Consider the following 16,261-nt stretch of genomic DNA (forward strand, 5'->3'; position numbering starts at 1 on the left):
TGTCTACGTCTCAAATGTGTTGTCTGCAAGTAAACGAACTGTCATAAGAAACATCTCTAAAAGCATCTGGTTAAGACCAAGACAAAACCACTGTGGAAGTTTATGTAGGATACTTGGGGACTCCTCCAAACCCACCTCGGCTTGCTGAGGTCTGCTTAAAGCTTGATGCAGAAGATTTAGTATCTGAAATGCTGCAATATACTGTAATCATTAACTATAGTATTTTTGAATACAGACATCAATAATTAAAAACTGATTGGTTATTTAAAAGCTAAGTTCTTGCTTTCAGAATTTTCTTACTGTAATTATTTCCCCAATCTTGTTCTATGAGCGTATGTTTGGGGAGGAAAGAAGGGATAAATCTGAAGCAATGCATGAAATACAAATACGTAGTTGTTCGAATATTTCCTTTAATACACTAAAAACAATGGAGGTAGGAAGGGGAGGAAAACCTGAACAGTTACAACCTTCATGTCTAACCAGAACTGAAGAATACCATATGCAGCCCATCAACCTCAGCATTCAGTGGATAACACAAGCTTCATTCGCCTGGAAAAGCTTGCTCAAATTCATTTGAATTGTTTGAAAACACTTGAAGAGATTTAGAGAATTTTTCTACTTACATGTCCTGTAACACTTCCCCTCCTCCAAGGCTATTATACAATTTTCAGCTACGTGTTGTATTCTTAACTGTAAGAGGTAGAACTTGACTACGCTTCATTTGATTTGCTAGACTAGATTAAATGCATTTACATGAAGAAAAATTCTATAGTAAACCGTAATGGACAGCATTACTGTTCCTTGGGAGAGTAAGCTTTACATATATAAGTTAGTTGGTGCCATCAAGTGACAAACCTACATCACTATGACTCATTAAGTTTAAAATAAGAAAAAGAAACAATGACTGAACTGATAAGTGAAAGTCCTCAAATACTCAGGACTTACTTGTTTTGTGCTTCCATAAGTTTCAGTGCACATTCTTCCTGCAGACAAAGTGTGGCCTTTTCCATTTCTTTTGCCATGAGCACTTTGGCTGCCTGCAGGTCACGGTCATATTGCTCCTGAGATTTCTGCATAGCCTGTGCACTTGCAAGGCTGTCCTCTAGTTGCTGCAAGTTGTTTTGCTGCTCTTTTACCAACTTCTCCAATTCTAGAATTTTGGCAGCTTGGTGATCTTGACGTCGATTCATTTCAGCTTCACGAAGTTCAAATTCCTTTTGTAAATTCTGCTTCTCATATTCCGCTCTATTTTGCAGTTCTATACGCAACAACGATAACTTCTCTTCTGCTTGGATTCTCTGGTCCTCGCTTTCACATTTCCATTTCTTCTCTTCTTCTTTGTACATAGTCTCTATTTTCTGGACTTCTTCTTTGGCTTCCCTTAATTTATTCTTGTGATCCTCAGCAATTTTATATTTTACCTGTGAAGACAGTTATTAAAAAATGCATAAAATACCAAAACCAAACTGAAGTGTGTGAAGTGAATGTTCCCAGGCATTTAAGGTCTTGGAGAGATTCAATTCTTGCAGTGAAGTCACCCTTCCAAATAAAAGTAAGGCTGAAATGCCAATTTATAGGTACTTGAATGCAACACACTATTAAGAATTAATTGGGGTAAGGAAGATAAGAAAAAAAAAATCAAGGGAAAATTCTAGAATTAACATGGTACTCTATGTTGTTTTCTCTTGGGGCCACTTTTCTTCATTTCAGGAGTTCAACTTATAAAGCTATGGGCACCTTAGGTATTTATATTGGGCATGATTAAAAATCTCTTAAACCTCTTCTCTCCTTATATGTTCCAGTGATATTTCACATGCAGTGTCCAAGATCACAATCTCGTACATAGCATAAAAGCAACATAAAAAGCATGTAGCATAAAAACAGAGGCCAAAGCACCAAATGATTGCTCAATGACAAGAGGGAAAAAAAAAAGACTCTAAAAATACACTAAAGGTAAACAGGTAAACAAAAAAATAGTAAACTAAGGAAACAACAGGGTCATCTCTTAAAAGAAAATTAAAAGCTAATAAGAGATCACATACGAACATCAGTATGAAGTATACTCAGTTTTCACTTGGAAGGTTTGTTTTGAACAAATATTTAAACATTCATTTATGCTACAACCTAAATGAAGAGGCAGAAAAGAAACGCAAAAAGCCCAGATTTTGATTAACGCACAATCCATGAAAACTTGGGGGGGCGGGGCACTGGAAATATAGAGGTAATTGAGGAAATTGGTTCACTCTGTTTCTGAGAGCAAGAGACCAGAAGGCAAACAAAATGTGTTTCCAGACAGTGGATCAGCATGCAGTACAGGCTTATTTCAAATACTGCATTCTGTATATACTTATCTTCTACCCAGCCAGCAGTGCCACAAAAAAAGATACTGCAGGTAGTAGGAGTAAACTAGCAGTACTGAAATGTTAGTTTCAGTACTACATCATAAGTCAGCAAGTTCATTTAACTTAATTTGTGACACGTTACAATCTTAAACTTTAAAACCCTTTTCTCAGTTCTCCACGTTACCTACAAACAGTCTGCAACTGTTTTCTCTGGCCTTCTCCACCAGTTTTTAAGTCTGGAAAAGGATATACATACCTCTCTCTCTTTAAAAAGGGAGGAAAGGAGGACTTGAGAAATGAGAGCTTCATCCATCTAATTCTCATTAGCATTCAAATATTGGAACAAACTAAACAATGAATTAACATCCAATCTAAGTTTATCCTCAGATGGGACAGCTGATTTAACAGGTAAGAGGGAAGGTGCCAGACATGATTCTTTCAACTCTAAGACTTTGACAGTGAAGGTATAAGAGCTACAAAGCAAAGCAAAAGCAGAAATCTGTTGTCCAATTGTTTCTTCTTCCCTCAAAGTGGTCTGAAAAATTATTCCTGGTTATTTGCTTCAAAAGACAGTCCTATCAAAACCAGCAATTTCTTAGAGGGGAGTCATTCAGCAGAGGGGCTTTTTCCATCTGCCACAGTGCTTTCTGCTGAATTTTCCATTACCACATGACAGGATGGAAGCGCACCATGTTACTTTTGCACCGGGACACTACGATGTGCTGCAGGGAGATGTTGAGGATGAGGACCTGTATTGGAGTGGTATACATATGCTTAACCCACGTCAATATAGAAGGTGGACTGGATGAACCCTTGAAGCACCTGCCTTCCCACACTATCTTTGCTCTTATAGAAGAGTTCATCTTAAAGCAGAGAAACTAAGCGTTTAACACTAAAGTGCTCTGAACTTCAGACTCGTATTCCAGTATTTGTGTGTATCCATGCAAGTCCATTTAAAGCTGAAGCTACTATCAGTAAACTAGGCACATTTAAAGGTAAGTGCTGCTTCTATCTCCCTTGGCCTTCCCAACAGATCTGAGCTTGCCCAACTCTATACAAAACAGTACTGTAATACGAATTACCTTTTCCATTTCCTCTCTCAGATGCTTTTCATTCTGCACAGAAAAATCTTTTTGTTTAGTAATCTCTTCCTTTAAATGCTTTATTTCATCTGAAAGCTCTGCAATACGCTGTTTCTCAGAGTAGAGGAGAGAGAGTTTAGCTTTGTGCTCTTCCTCCAGTGCAGACACTCGCCCAGCCACCTCCATTTCAACTTGACGTGCTGCATCTTGAGCACTCTGTAGACGCAGTTTGCTGATTTCTGAAAAGAAAAAACAAAACAAACAAAAAAAAAGACATTCTGGAATTTATTTTCTTTTAACAAGTCCTATTAATGCACAGAAATAAAACTGAACATTGTCAGCTGTGCAGTTTATCAGTAGCCATACTAATTACAGACCAACAAGAATCCCTATCAGGATTATTTTGTACTCTGTTCTGCTTTATCACCATCTTTGCAATTTATCAGTATCAACACACACAGAATAATGGGGAAGGATCATGAAACCTGTGGCAGGACCTCCCTCCTATCAGCAACAGCCATAGGAGCTGACTTTCTTTTTGGACAATGTAATGGCAGATTTAGGCAAGTTTTATCTCCTCTTTCACCCATACTATTTACATAAGGCATTTCCCCAAACAGCAGATAGGACAAAGCTCTAAACATTCTAATTTAAGCAGTTTTGATATACTGTCTAGTATTAAAAATAAATAAATGAAGGTAAGAAATATAACTGCAAATGAAAAAAAGTTGTACTGATCCTTTTAACCAACATACAGTGGAATATAGTTATAGCCATGTGTGTTATACAGCTAACTAAGTTATGAATGATGAGTTCAAATGTTTGTGTATCATACTGTGCTCCCAGAAAGAGGCTGCAGATACAAGAACTGCCATGATCCCTTACCTGCACCTCAACAATATATGCATTTCATATTGAACTAGTACAAGGCAGTATATTTCTATAAGTTACAATTCCAAGAAAAGCAGCAACTGTTAAGAAATTACGTAAAGCCATGATCACACAGGAAATCGCATTAAATTTAGCCGTAAGAGGAACTTTAACCTGAACCCTACAGCAAAGGATACCTATTACAAATTCTGCTCCCATAAATACTTTCCTCTTTGTTCAAAAAATTCATCCCAATATGTATGCCAACCAGCTGGCAAACACAGCGGGAAAAAGAAATATTAACCTTAAATGAGCAGCGCACTATCAAACCCACAAAAGGAACACAGGTAAAAACACAGAACAGAAGTGGGTCTACTCTATGGAACAGAGTGAGAACTGACCTATTTCATGCAAATACAAGAGACGTTTAACATAGTTGACAGACAACACTAAGAAATTTTAAAATAAATATTAATTCAGGAATTGACAGTGCCCTTCTAGGCATCAAGAATGGAAATCTGATCAACTCCTTTTAGCAACTGCTCCACAGTTGTAGTAGGTTTTACTACAGAATAATCAACTTCAGGTCACCACATCTTTGGAAGTGCAACTCAACATGCCCATAAAAGTCAAAAAGCAAAGTGCTTGATGACAGGGATTAACACGTGTTAAGTGTTCCCTATAGTTTGGAGTAAACTAATAGCAAACTGAAGACTTCTTCAGATAAGCCTTTAAATATTTGAAGAAAAATATAAGCCACACAAGCAGCTTACCATTTTACTTCCCAGTCTGTCAGCTCATCTTACCTTTAATATGTTCTTCTGAAAGTCGGGCACGGAGCTGCTCCAATTCTAAACAATGCTTTCTTTTCATTTCCTCAATTTCTGTTATATATTTGTCTGACAGATCCATCTTCATTTTCGTTAGGTCCTCCTTATATTGAAGTGCAAGGGAAGACCTTAAGGAATTTAATTCATGCCTGTGTTGTTCTTTAAGTTGTACCTGCAAACAGGCAAGTTTTTCCTACATAAGAAATGGGTTAGAAAGACATCTTCGGTTTTGAAGAAACCATGCTGAGAATCTTTCAATGAGAGCACTACATGAATTGCACTATAATGCACGTGCTTGACACATATATATCTGGTTTCCAAAAACCGTGCTGGTTTTCCTCTGTTCCTGCCACTCCATCTGCTACTAGAGCAGCAGAGCCCCTCAAAGTAGAATCATAGAATCATTTAGGTTGGAAAAAACCTTTAAGATCATCAAGTCCAACTGTAAACCTAACACTGCCAAATCCACCACTAAACCATGTCCCTAAGTGCTGTCTTAGTGTACTTTGAATAGGGAAACAGGGTGAGTAAGAACAAAATAGACTCAAAAAAATCTGTATATTAGAATCTTTTGAGTAAAAAAAGTAGATATACTCTGGAAACATGTCAAGGCAGATCTGAGTTTCAGGAGCTGTTTGAAAGTATAATAGAGGGGGAAGTCCCATACACATCTGAGTGGAGAAACTATCGACTCTCAACACTGAGGAGACCCCCCCTCTACGCACCACAGAACTTAGAAGTAATGTTCTATGAATGCAGTTTTATACTCAGATAGGTAATAAATAGCAGCAAGAAAAAAAGGCATTATGTATACATTTCTCATTTATAACTCATATGTTTTTTGTGTGATTTACTAATGAAATTGAGCTCATGCTGTCTTGTGTATGTCTTGTCTGCTTGTCATTCCCTCACTAAAAAAAAATTATTTTATAATTGATTTTAAAAAATAAAAATCTAAAGCAAAAAAGGAAATTCCTTTTTGAAACTCAGTCAACTTCAAATAAGTTGAGTAAAGTAGTCAAGATCTTAAATTACAACAAGGTACATGAAAATAAGTGCATAAATAGAAGGACCAAACTTGCATCTCCACTTGAAAAGAACAGCCAGCCATAAAAGGCACAATTACTACAGAAGCTATAGAGAAGAGAAACACCATGAATTCTGCACTTGTGTGGAAAAGCTTTGATAAGCTCCTTACTAGGCACAGGATAATTCAAACAGAGGACACAAAATTACAGAACACCATGTTTCATCTGTTCTGCTAGTCTGAGAACTATTTAAAGTTGGTAATTTACAATATACTTGTCAAAAACAATTAAGCCTTAATAAATGTCTCAAATTAACTCTTTGCTAAGAGCTAGGAATCAGACATCAATTTTCATACAGGTCATGTAAAGAACAGTAGAACTTTAATATATCAAAAATACTACCTGATGTTGTTCCAGCTGTTGATTTAGCTGACCAAGCGTATCCCTTCTCTCTTTCTCAACAGTCTCTTCAAAAACTGCAACAGAAGAACTGAGAAGAGGGCTTTAAAGTTTAATTTGTGACACATATTACAATCATAAGTTAAATAAACTTGCTGACTTATGATGCGGTACTGAAAGTAGGCACAGAGCAACTATAACAACTGCTCAGGACTGCGCACTCATAACTTCCATCGCTGTCTTTCTAACTGCAGACCACCTAATGCCCAAACCCAATATACTTAGATGCTAACATCATCTTGTATATTAAAAAAAAAAAAAGAAATGGAAGCATGCTGTCATAACATGAGATGAAAGGAAAAGAACAGATCACCTGATGTCCCCTTCTTGATCTTGACTCACTTCTAACTCTGACAGTGAATATTCCTTCAGTTCTTGCAGTCTCTGATGCAGCAAAGTCAATTCTTCTCTGTAGTTTTCTTCCGCACCTTTTAACTTCTTTTCAAAATAAAGTCTCAGCTGTTCCAATTCAGTTTCATGCTCACTTTTTCTTTGCTGACGCTGCTGTTCAAATTCTTGTTTTAAACGCTCTATTTCTTCCACCCGTGATGCACGAGCCAGGAGCTGCTCTTTTAGCTCTGGAATGGAGGCAAAACCAACACAGGTACTCAGAAGTATATATCTTTAGGCTAAGTCATTCTGTGAAGATCAGCCATATTTTAGTTGTTGAGATAGCAGTAAAATGTTATCCCACAAGCTATATAAGAAAATGAACTTCTGAAAGACGGAACATTCCTTCCTTAGAAGACAGTAAAACCATGTTCTCCATTTACCCTGCATTCAGAGAAACCGTCCTCATGACAAGAATCAAAACTACCAACAGACTGTTAACCCTCCTCGTTTCCTTGTGCTTCAGGTCTGGGCTAGTGATATGCAGAGTCCTGCAATACTGCTTAATCTTCACACCTGCTTGTTGTAGCAACCAGAAGCAATAATTTAGTCAAGAACATTTAATTTGCTCCAGGGAAGACTACCCAACAAACAAAAACAACTTTAGCACAAACTATGCAGAAAAACAATATCACGAGAAAGCAAAAATAAAATCAATTCTGGATTCTTTCAGTGATGGTTTGGCTATCCATCATTAGCTCAAGCAGAGGCTAAATTCATTGAATTAAAAAGAACCACCCAACAACAACAACAAAAAAAATAGAATGCAGTAGAAAACAGCGATCAAGGCTGGTTCAGCAAGCTACCCTCCTTTCAGGCAGTGAGAGCAACGGCCAGCATTGATGGGTATTCATGAACTCTTTGAGAGCTTTCTTCCCCGCGTTCTGTATTAAAGAAGCAGTAATATATCAGGAAGTGAAAAGGTAGGAGAAAAGAACAAAAATCATGAGAGGGAATTAAAAAAGTTTCCCAGATGGCTCAACTTCTCAGATGACTTAAATTAGCTGAATCCCCACAGAATCAACTGAAGATGGAACTGCATTTCAAGAAGAACGAACTTGGAGAAAAGCATCTGCTTACGTTATGCAAGAAGGAAAACTTCAGAAACGTTTATGGAAACAGAGGATGCCACCCAGGAAGTAACACAGCTGATTGTCATGGTGTCTTTTTGTGTAGCAAACCAGAAAATGCACACTTGGCATGAAAAATTCTCACAATGAACATGCAAACACAAAGAATAAGGGAAGTAAGTACATGGCTCAAGCCTGCTTCCAAAGGGAGTGGTTGCCAAGCACGGGGACCAGAGGAATCAAGTGACAAGCAGGGACTAGTAACACCACCAATGGGATAGGCAAGGGAAGTCCAGTCTGGCATGGGTAGGTTTTCCCTAACCAGCAAAGTCTGCCGGCACAAAATAAACACAGAAGGGTGTTTAACAGTTTTGAACTGGCATGTCACTCTTACATCAGAGCAGCAATCCCATCATCCAGCTGCTATGTTTTGAATCCATCACCCCGAGTCCTCAAACCAATCCAAATGCATTGTCAAATGATCACTCAAGTGACGAAAAGCAGAATAAAGCAAAACACCTTTAAGATCTCACACACTAAAAGAGATATCCTCACCTGGACCATGGGCTTGCATTCTAGTCTCACCGTCTCAAGCAAGATGAAGAAGAAACAGAAAGGGTCCAAAGAATGGGATTGTGAGTGATTAGAAACATGGAAAGACATTTGAAAGGTTAATAAAGATTAGGGCTACAGAGAGGAAATATAAGAATTCCAGCAAAGACTATAAAGTGCTATCTGTTATAATTCTGTATAATAAAAAGAGAGATCTGAAAAAGTCAAGGTATAGTCTGACTAGATAGAAAAAGTATTTATTCAATTTATGACCAAAAAAACCAACAAAAAACCATCCTCACAAAACTCTATTATACTTCAAAAGCTATTTACAGTTATATTATTTAGAAAATCTGAAACTGCATTTAAAACAAAAGGCAAGTGTAGTATGCTTCAACTACTCCAGCAGAATTAAAGAACGCCACCTAGTGTTACAGTCTCGATAGAAGGTGAACACACACATAGTCAAAGTTAACATCATGGTCTCTAGCTTTTTTATTTTTCCAAAATTTCTTCTTTCATGTATTTTACATCTGTTTGCGCACACACATCTGAGACATGTTCTACTTCATTTCAACCAAAACTGTGTGTCATCTCCGATCACTATACTGTAAAGTTGACTGTTTTGTTTAATATACCTAAATCTTGAGTCAGATATCTTAAGATATATAAGCATATGATGTCAGATTTCATCCAGTCATTATTTTCTCTCAAGCTTTAAAACTTTTTCATAAGTTTAATGCAGATACATGTAAGACCAATAAAAAAAAAAACCAACAAAAAACCCAAAACTGTTCACATTTAATTGCTGTGCACATTTTCCTTTTATTATGTAAAAAGGAGGTTATTTTTAGCCTTACAGAAAAACAACATTATCATTCATTCTGATTTCAGAAGTATCACCTGAATGTTTTTATTTTATTTTTAAACTAGAGATATCTTTATCCTGGGGCTTTTCTATATTTAAGAATTAAAAGTCTTTCAGAAGATGGTGAATCTCCATTTTGAGTGTCAATAAAAAAGCATTTTAACTCACCTCAAAACTGAAAGTGGAAAAAAAAAAGCCATTTCTACTTCAAGATATAACCTAATCACACAGTTTTAAAATATTTCTGCCTTTTTTTTTTAAAGCAGACTGATCTCTTAATTATCTCCAAATCAAAGAAAATAGCCACAATAAAACACTCTAAGTCATAAACAAAGCAGTGAGCTTTACTTTCTACCTACAATTAACAGTTTTCTCAGGTGAATTCATACCCGCTTCCATACTGAATACAAATAGGAGCATGTTACTGTATTGACCAGCATTTTCTCCATTTTTTAACTACATTATACTTAATTTGACATTGCAATGAAAAATGTTTGTTTTCCACTAAAGATTTTTATACAGTGCAGGAACAGAGTGGGAAGGGAAAGGAAAGCAACAGGAGTGAGCTTTTCTCCACAGCCATACCATGGTTTTTAACACTGCAGAACCAACTAGTCATCTGACACTGACTCACCTCTCACTTCAGAAACATATCATGCACCCAAGTCACTAGGGTACAACCCACTGACACTTCTGTGACCTACCTGTGTTTTTCTGGTACACAATTAAAAGTATTTTGTGTCAATAATGCATACTTCTATATGAAGAAGAGGCAAAAAATGAAACGCATCAGTTTTGAACATACCACTTAGCTCTTGCCGATTTGCTCGGGTACTGTCGAGCTGAGACCAAAGCTGCCTGATTTCTTCTTGTGACCGAGTCTTGAGTTCTTCATGCATGACCTGAAGTTTCTCCAGCTATGGAAGACATGTTAAAAAACAAAAAACCCCAACTTTTTAAAACAATTTTGTCCTAATTGCTTATTTTATATGCAACAGACAGTTCTGTCAGAAATAGGTGGAAACACTTAGTGACAACCAGACTCTCTGTTCCTGACCCAGGCTATCGGAGATACTGAGTAGCACTTAACTATTAGACCCACTCCTCTAAGAGAGAGGAATTTGTTCATGATGCCTTATTTATCATCACTGGCAAAAATAAAGTATTAGCTAGATAAAAACGAGACACAAGAACCAGAAAATTAAGCATATGAATACAGAGACAGAAACAGCACCAAGTAGCACAAAGGCAATTGCATTCAAAAGATTTTGAACCACTATAGAAAATCCCAGAGTATTTACCTACTTCATGAGAGGCATTTTAGTTTTTCAGTAAAATCCCTAAATACAAACAAATCACCCAAATGATACATCTATGGTCTAGTTTTTGTTATAGAGAGTAATCAACCACTTGAAACGAGTAAAGAAGTCTTATTCACCTCCTTCTGAAGATTCTGTTCTTTTTCTTGGCTTTTCATCTTCATATCTTCTAGGAGTTGGTTATGTTCAGTCTGCAGCTGTTCTTGTAATTTTGTAATGGCTAACTGGTTTTGCTTCTCCAATTCTATACATTTTACTAAAATTAAAAATGAGTTCTGTTATACCACCATTCTGGTTACTGAACAACCTGTACAACTTTCGTGCAACTGAAGTAGAAATGCATGCCTCTAGACTAGAATGCTAGCTTACAGGGAATCACAAAAATACTTGAATAGTAAAGTATTTGAAAGTCAAACATTTCCACACAGTGCTTCCTAGTTCTCTGCATCCCACACTGTTAGCCAAGAGGTAACCTGCTCTCTGCATACATGAACAAGCATCCTGAACTAGAAGCACACATACTTGGACAGGGAATCAAGTATTTCTTCATGGCCTACAAACACAGAATTTCTCCTACGACCACACTTAGCAGTACACAGTAGAGGAGATGAACAGGAAGGACTAGGAAAGCTCATGCCAAGTACGCTCTGCCTCGGCACTGAGCACTCTGAACCCTGTAGACTTGCTACTACCTCGTTTGGTCAACAAATCTTGACCTGCCCAGAAAGAATCTCCGATCAAGTGACCGCATTTCAGCCACAGTGAGCTGCAAGAGATGCACTTTATCCTCACAGAACAGACTTTAAAGATACAGGTTCAGGGAAATCTAGCAAAGCCAGTGCAGGCTGGGAAGAATAAGCCATTGCTACAAACACATCCTCGCAGCAGCCAAAGGCGAGCCAAACACTGTGAAAGCATCTGACCCTTGGCAGGTCAAAAAGGTTACTCTTGAATTCTCAAACCTGGTCTTGCTGCCTGCCAGCCAGCATCATCCAGTACCCTTAATGCTGCACTTCCATTTTTTTTGAAGAGAGTATTATTTCCCATGTCTCTCACCTGCATAGTGCCTCAGAGGCTAGGCAACCCAACTAGCTATCTCTTCACTTTCATGGCACACCACATCTCATGGCTCCTTTTTCATGCCATCACTGACAGCAAATCTGACGCTATTGTACCAGTCAACCACTGACAAATGTGTCAGATTTGAGACCTACACGAACTTTTCATAGTCCTATCTGCACCTCAGCAAAAGACATAAATAGATGTACCTGGCTAGGTACTCATCCAGATTTCATTTTTCAAGTTAATGAAAACTCCAATTACAGTAGTCTCAAAAACGTCACTTCCAGAACAGTATTTAAAAAAAGCAACTGTTCCATTAAGCTTTAACTATTCATAGTCCAAACCTGATTTTTTTATTAGGAGAAGCTTCTATTGATATTAATCAGACGAAAAGCCGGTTTTCATCTGGAAGCAAAACAGCACCTCCCTTTAATACGCCTGAAGGAAAACACAGTCTATCTCATTTTGTGGTAGTCAAAACACATCACAACTAACTAGGCTTTAAACAATTTTTCATTTATGTCCTGTTTTCTAGACAGTCTCATGCCATCTACCCAGTTTTTAAGTAAGAGCACATGGATGTATCTTGTATTTGCTTTTTATACAGGTTCTAAAAACCCTTAGTTAGCTTTTCCATCGTTCAATAAAGACAACTGCTTCCCAGACCATGGCACTTACTTTTAGACTGTTCGTTCTCAAGAGAAAGAAGCCCCAGCTCTGCTTTGACTTTTTCTAATTCCATTTCCAGAGTTTTCTGCAGTTCCACCATTTCAGTCTGGTGTTTTTCAGACAGCTCTTCACACGTGCTTTTTAAATGCATCTCAGACTCCAACTGCCAGTCTCGTTTGAGAATCTAAGAGAGCAAGACATGCATTATTAAAGCAAACACATTTAGTAAATTAGTACTTTTTTTTTCTCCTCCATTTATTTGTCCTCTACAATAAGTGTGTAGTAGACATGGGACTTCTACCAGTCCTAGTTTACTGACAGGAGTTTTACTTTTTCTTGTATGAAGAACAGAATTTGTACCTCTAGTGCCTGGATACGTTTCTCTTCCATTTCCAATTCTATTTTCTTCCTCTGATCAACTGTGAAATAAAATACTACTTATTAATAAATTTACATAAAATGTTATGATTAAATAACAAGTAGAAATATGGATGAGATTACCATTTTCAGCATCAAACTCAGGGCTTAAATAGGTAGGCATGCAGCAGTGTAAGGTACTGGGTTCTATCCAAATCTGCTGCTATGCTATTATCCTGGTAATTCACGTTCATTTTAGAAAATAAGCATCTAGCAGTTACAACTGCAAAGACAACCCTGAAGGTTAAGTTCAGCTTAATTAGCAAAGGAAAGTCTGCTTAAATCTACAGAGAGCATGACACTAAAAAAAAAAAAACCCCACACCTCAAAACCAAAAAACCACCCCACACCTTTATTCCTAAAGATATAAATTCAAATGCCTATCAATGTCATTTTAGATGCTAGCATTTCACTGCATATCACTTAAGTGTTTGAATCATCTCTATCTCCAGAGACACAGCAAAAGAGTAGCAGGCAGCAGCAGCAAGGAGGAAACTCTTTTCAAATTTCTTCTAAAAATGCCTAGGAAACAGGCTGCAAGACAGATGCTATTATCTGCTCAATTACCACTGACACCAACGGCTTCTTCCTACCAGCTCCTCCCCAGATTCATTCCAACTCCTTGTTCAGCACCTTTCTTGATCTGCCAGAACTCTGTAAAGGCCTATCAGTCCCCTTCTCACAGCTTCAAAGTACTGTAGCCTTAGCTTACAACTTTATTTCAAGTCTTTCAGTGGGAAATGAGAAGTCAGAGACTAAGATGGTGCCAGCTACCCAGCTAATGGTCCAGTAGAGGAAGAAATATCATCTAAGTTACAAGACAGTGTCCCAGCACTCAAGTGGCTTGGGTCTTGCCCAATCATCACCACCCTGAAGAGAAATGTCTTTCCTCTAGCCCCTCAGGTAACAGTATCCAGAACTCCCCACCAGGTCTCCTGCATCACCTGATTCCAGATTCTCCTTCTCAGCCCCTACATTCAAGCAGTCGTAAGTGCTTACGTTCATATTAAGTTATATTGCCAAAAGATCAATGCTGTCTACATGCGTTAAGAACTGCATCCAGACCTCCTCCTGCTCCCAAATCCCACCATACCATCAGTTCACTATATTACTGGTGGTAACAAATGGTTTCCTACTCTCAGGTCAAAAAGACACAGCCCTAAAACATTCTCTTCCTCTCAGGGAAGGACAACTAAAGGAATGGTTCCTAAACTTCTTCAGTGAATTGCTGCAGGCCTCACCTTTCTCTAGAAATTTCTCAAGCTCTGCCATACAGGTCAGAAATGGTCTCCTGATCTGGGAAGAGGCAAGCGTCCCAAACTATGCCAAGAGCACCATCAGCAGGCCTTCAGAACTATCAAGCGCAGCTTTCTGCTTATTGATGTCAGAATACAATCTTATATCAAACACATCCCAAAGGATACCCAAAATATGCCGAACACCCATATAGTTGAAGAAAAATTAAACTTAGGTCTGGAAAACTTCATTTTTGCATATATATTATATATGCAAGATATAAACCACGACAACATGCACTCTTGCACATGCCAGTCTAGCTGCTGTCCCTATTCAAGGCAACACCAGCTGTCACTCAAAAGGCCAGCTCTACACCAAGACAGGAACCTGTGGAGGAAGAAAAATACTGATGGGGTTTCAATTTCTGGTCCATTATTCCCAAATTTTAATACCTAGTTCTTGCTGATACTTTGACTTAAGGTCATCTTTTTCCTTCAGACACTGTTCTTTAATCTTCTCCCACTCCAGCTGATGGCGGCTTTGCAGAATTGCTACCTCTTGAGCACGCTTATCATTGAGCATCTCCCGTAGTTCCACAAGGGCAGTTTCCTTTTCTTTTCTCAAGTTAGACTGCGTAAGCTCAAGCTGGGAGGTGTGCATATTATTTAAGCTTAGGCGTAAAGCTTCCAATTCAAGGCTGTGCAGTGTCTGTAATGGAGAAGAAAAAGGGTTTTTCCCTCCCCTCTAATGAAATGTGTTCACTTTTTTCATGACCAGTTTCAGATTCAATTGCTTTCAACTGTTAAACACATCTAAGTTTTGCCTTTCTGTACTTGGAGAGTGTTTCTTCATGGCAGGGACAGAACCCTGAAAATAAGCTGACTTGTGTTACAATGAGATTTGCATAACATTTTCAGTGCGAAGTAAAAGGCTTTCCTTACCTGTCTCAAGTTCATCTCCTACCAAATACATGGCATCTGTCCACTTCCTCACAACATCATCAGAACAGAACACAAGCTCACCCCAACCTTTCACTGTCTATTAAAAAGATTCCTTATATTTTCTATTGGTTATAATTTGTTAAAAAGCAAAACTCTGAAGTGGTATTGGGAAAATGGAAATAAAAAATTCACCATGACTCATTAAAAAAGTGAGGAATATCCAACAGTTAGAAATGACAGCTAAAATAGACAACCAAACTTTTCAATTCTTGAAGAAACTAAGCAGTACACCAACACCTTGTAATTAGACCTAACACTAGGTGTATTCTTTCCATTTCTACTTTGCATTTAGTGGAAGTGTTCAAAAACCCAGTAAATATTTAAAGGAAAAAGTCAGGTTTACATACTTAAGTTTAGCACAAAAGCATTTCTAATTACATTAGTAGGAAAATTAAAAAGTGAGAGGGGTTCAGTATATTTTATAATTTTTTAAATTAATTTTTAATTAATTTTATTAATTTTTGTTAAACGTATCAAGACATGAAAAATGACAAAGTTTTTTTAGGTTGTTTGGGGTTTTTTGTTGTGGGGTTTGTTTTTGGTTTTTTTTTTTCAAACCCATCAATTTAAGCACCCAGTTTTCTTCAGAATTAATGTTAACATATAATTGCAGTGAGGATCCTGGAGAGCTCTTGTAGAAAATATCTACCACCACCCACCAAGGGAACACCCCTAATTCTTCAATTGCAGCACTACATAAAAGAGCACACAGAGTATACACAAAAATCAAGGACCCTTCTCTTTGCAACAGCCAGGTAACCACTACAGTAATTACTGTGTTTCTTTATTTTACCTGTGATTGGAGCTGAGCTTGCTCAATCTCTGCTTTGTGTGTGGCTGCCATTTGCTGTCGAAGTTCATCCAACAGGTGCTGCTGTTCTTTATTTAGTTCAGCACAGAGCTTCTCCATTTCCTCTTCATGTTTAGTAATCAGTTCAGAGATTTCACGATCATGCTCTCGTTCATGTACCTGCAGAGAAACGAGCTTTCTTCAACATATGGTTAGTTAGCCCCCAATAAATTATTGGGGCAGAATTCTCCCCTCCTCCTGACCCCAAATCAAAGA

At 37.8% G+C, this 16,261-nt stretch overlaps 1 protein-coding gene across 4 annotated transcripts in view; it reads right to left on the minus strand.

The window, feature by feature from the left end:
- The window catches only part of PCNT (pericentrin), a 104,856-nt gene that overhangs the window by 71,542 nt on the left and 17,053 nt on the right, over positions 1-16,261 (minus strand). For 2 of the 4 annotated variants that reach the window (XM_076341966.1, XM_076341964.1), the window contains exons 9-20: positions 15,989-16,165; positions 14,647-14,902; positions 12,902-12,960; positions 12,551-12,725; positions 10,930-11,066; positions 10,297-10,408; positions 8,627-8,659; positions 6,925-7,189; positions 6,555-6,642; positions 5,101-5,317; positions 3,425-3,663; positions 946-1,421 (exon numbers count right to left, since the gene is read on the minus strand). In XM_076341966.1, the coding sequence (XP_076198081.1) occupies positions 946-1,421; positions 3,425-3,663; positions 5,101-5,317; positions 6,555-6,642; positions 6,925-7,189; positions 8,627-8,659; positions 10,297-10,408; positions 10,930-11,066; positions 12,551-12,725; positions 12,902-12,960; positions 14,647-14,902; positions 15,989-16,165 (2,234 nt within the window). The remainder of the gene's footprint in view (positions 1-945; positions 1,422-3,424; positions 3,664-5,100; positions 5,318-6,554; positions 6,643-6,924; positions 7,190-8,626; positions 8,660-10,296; positions 10,409-10,929; positions 11,067-12,550; positions 12,726-12,901; positions 12,961-14,646; positions 14,903-15,988; positions 16,166-16,261) is intronic. The other 2 variants (XM_076341965.1, XM_076341968.1) reach the window with 2 other exon arrangements.

Source organism: Aptenodytes patagonicus, chromosome 6, assembly GCF_965638725.1.
Source record: "Aptenodytes patagonicus chromosome 6, bAptPat1.pri.cur, whole genome shotgun sequence".
In the NCBI taxonomy this organism is placed as follows: domain Eukaryota; kingdom Metazoa; phylum Chordata; class Aves; order Sphenisciformes; family Spheniscidae; genus Aptenodytes; species Aptenodytes patagonicus.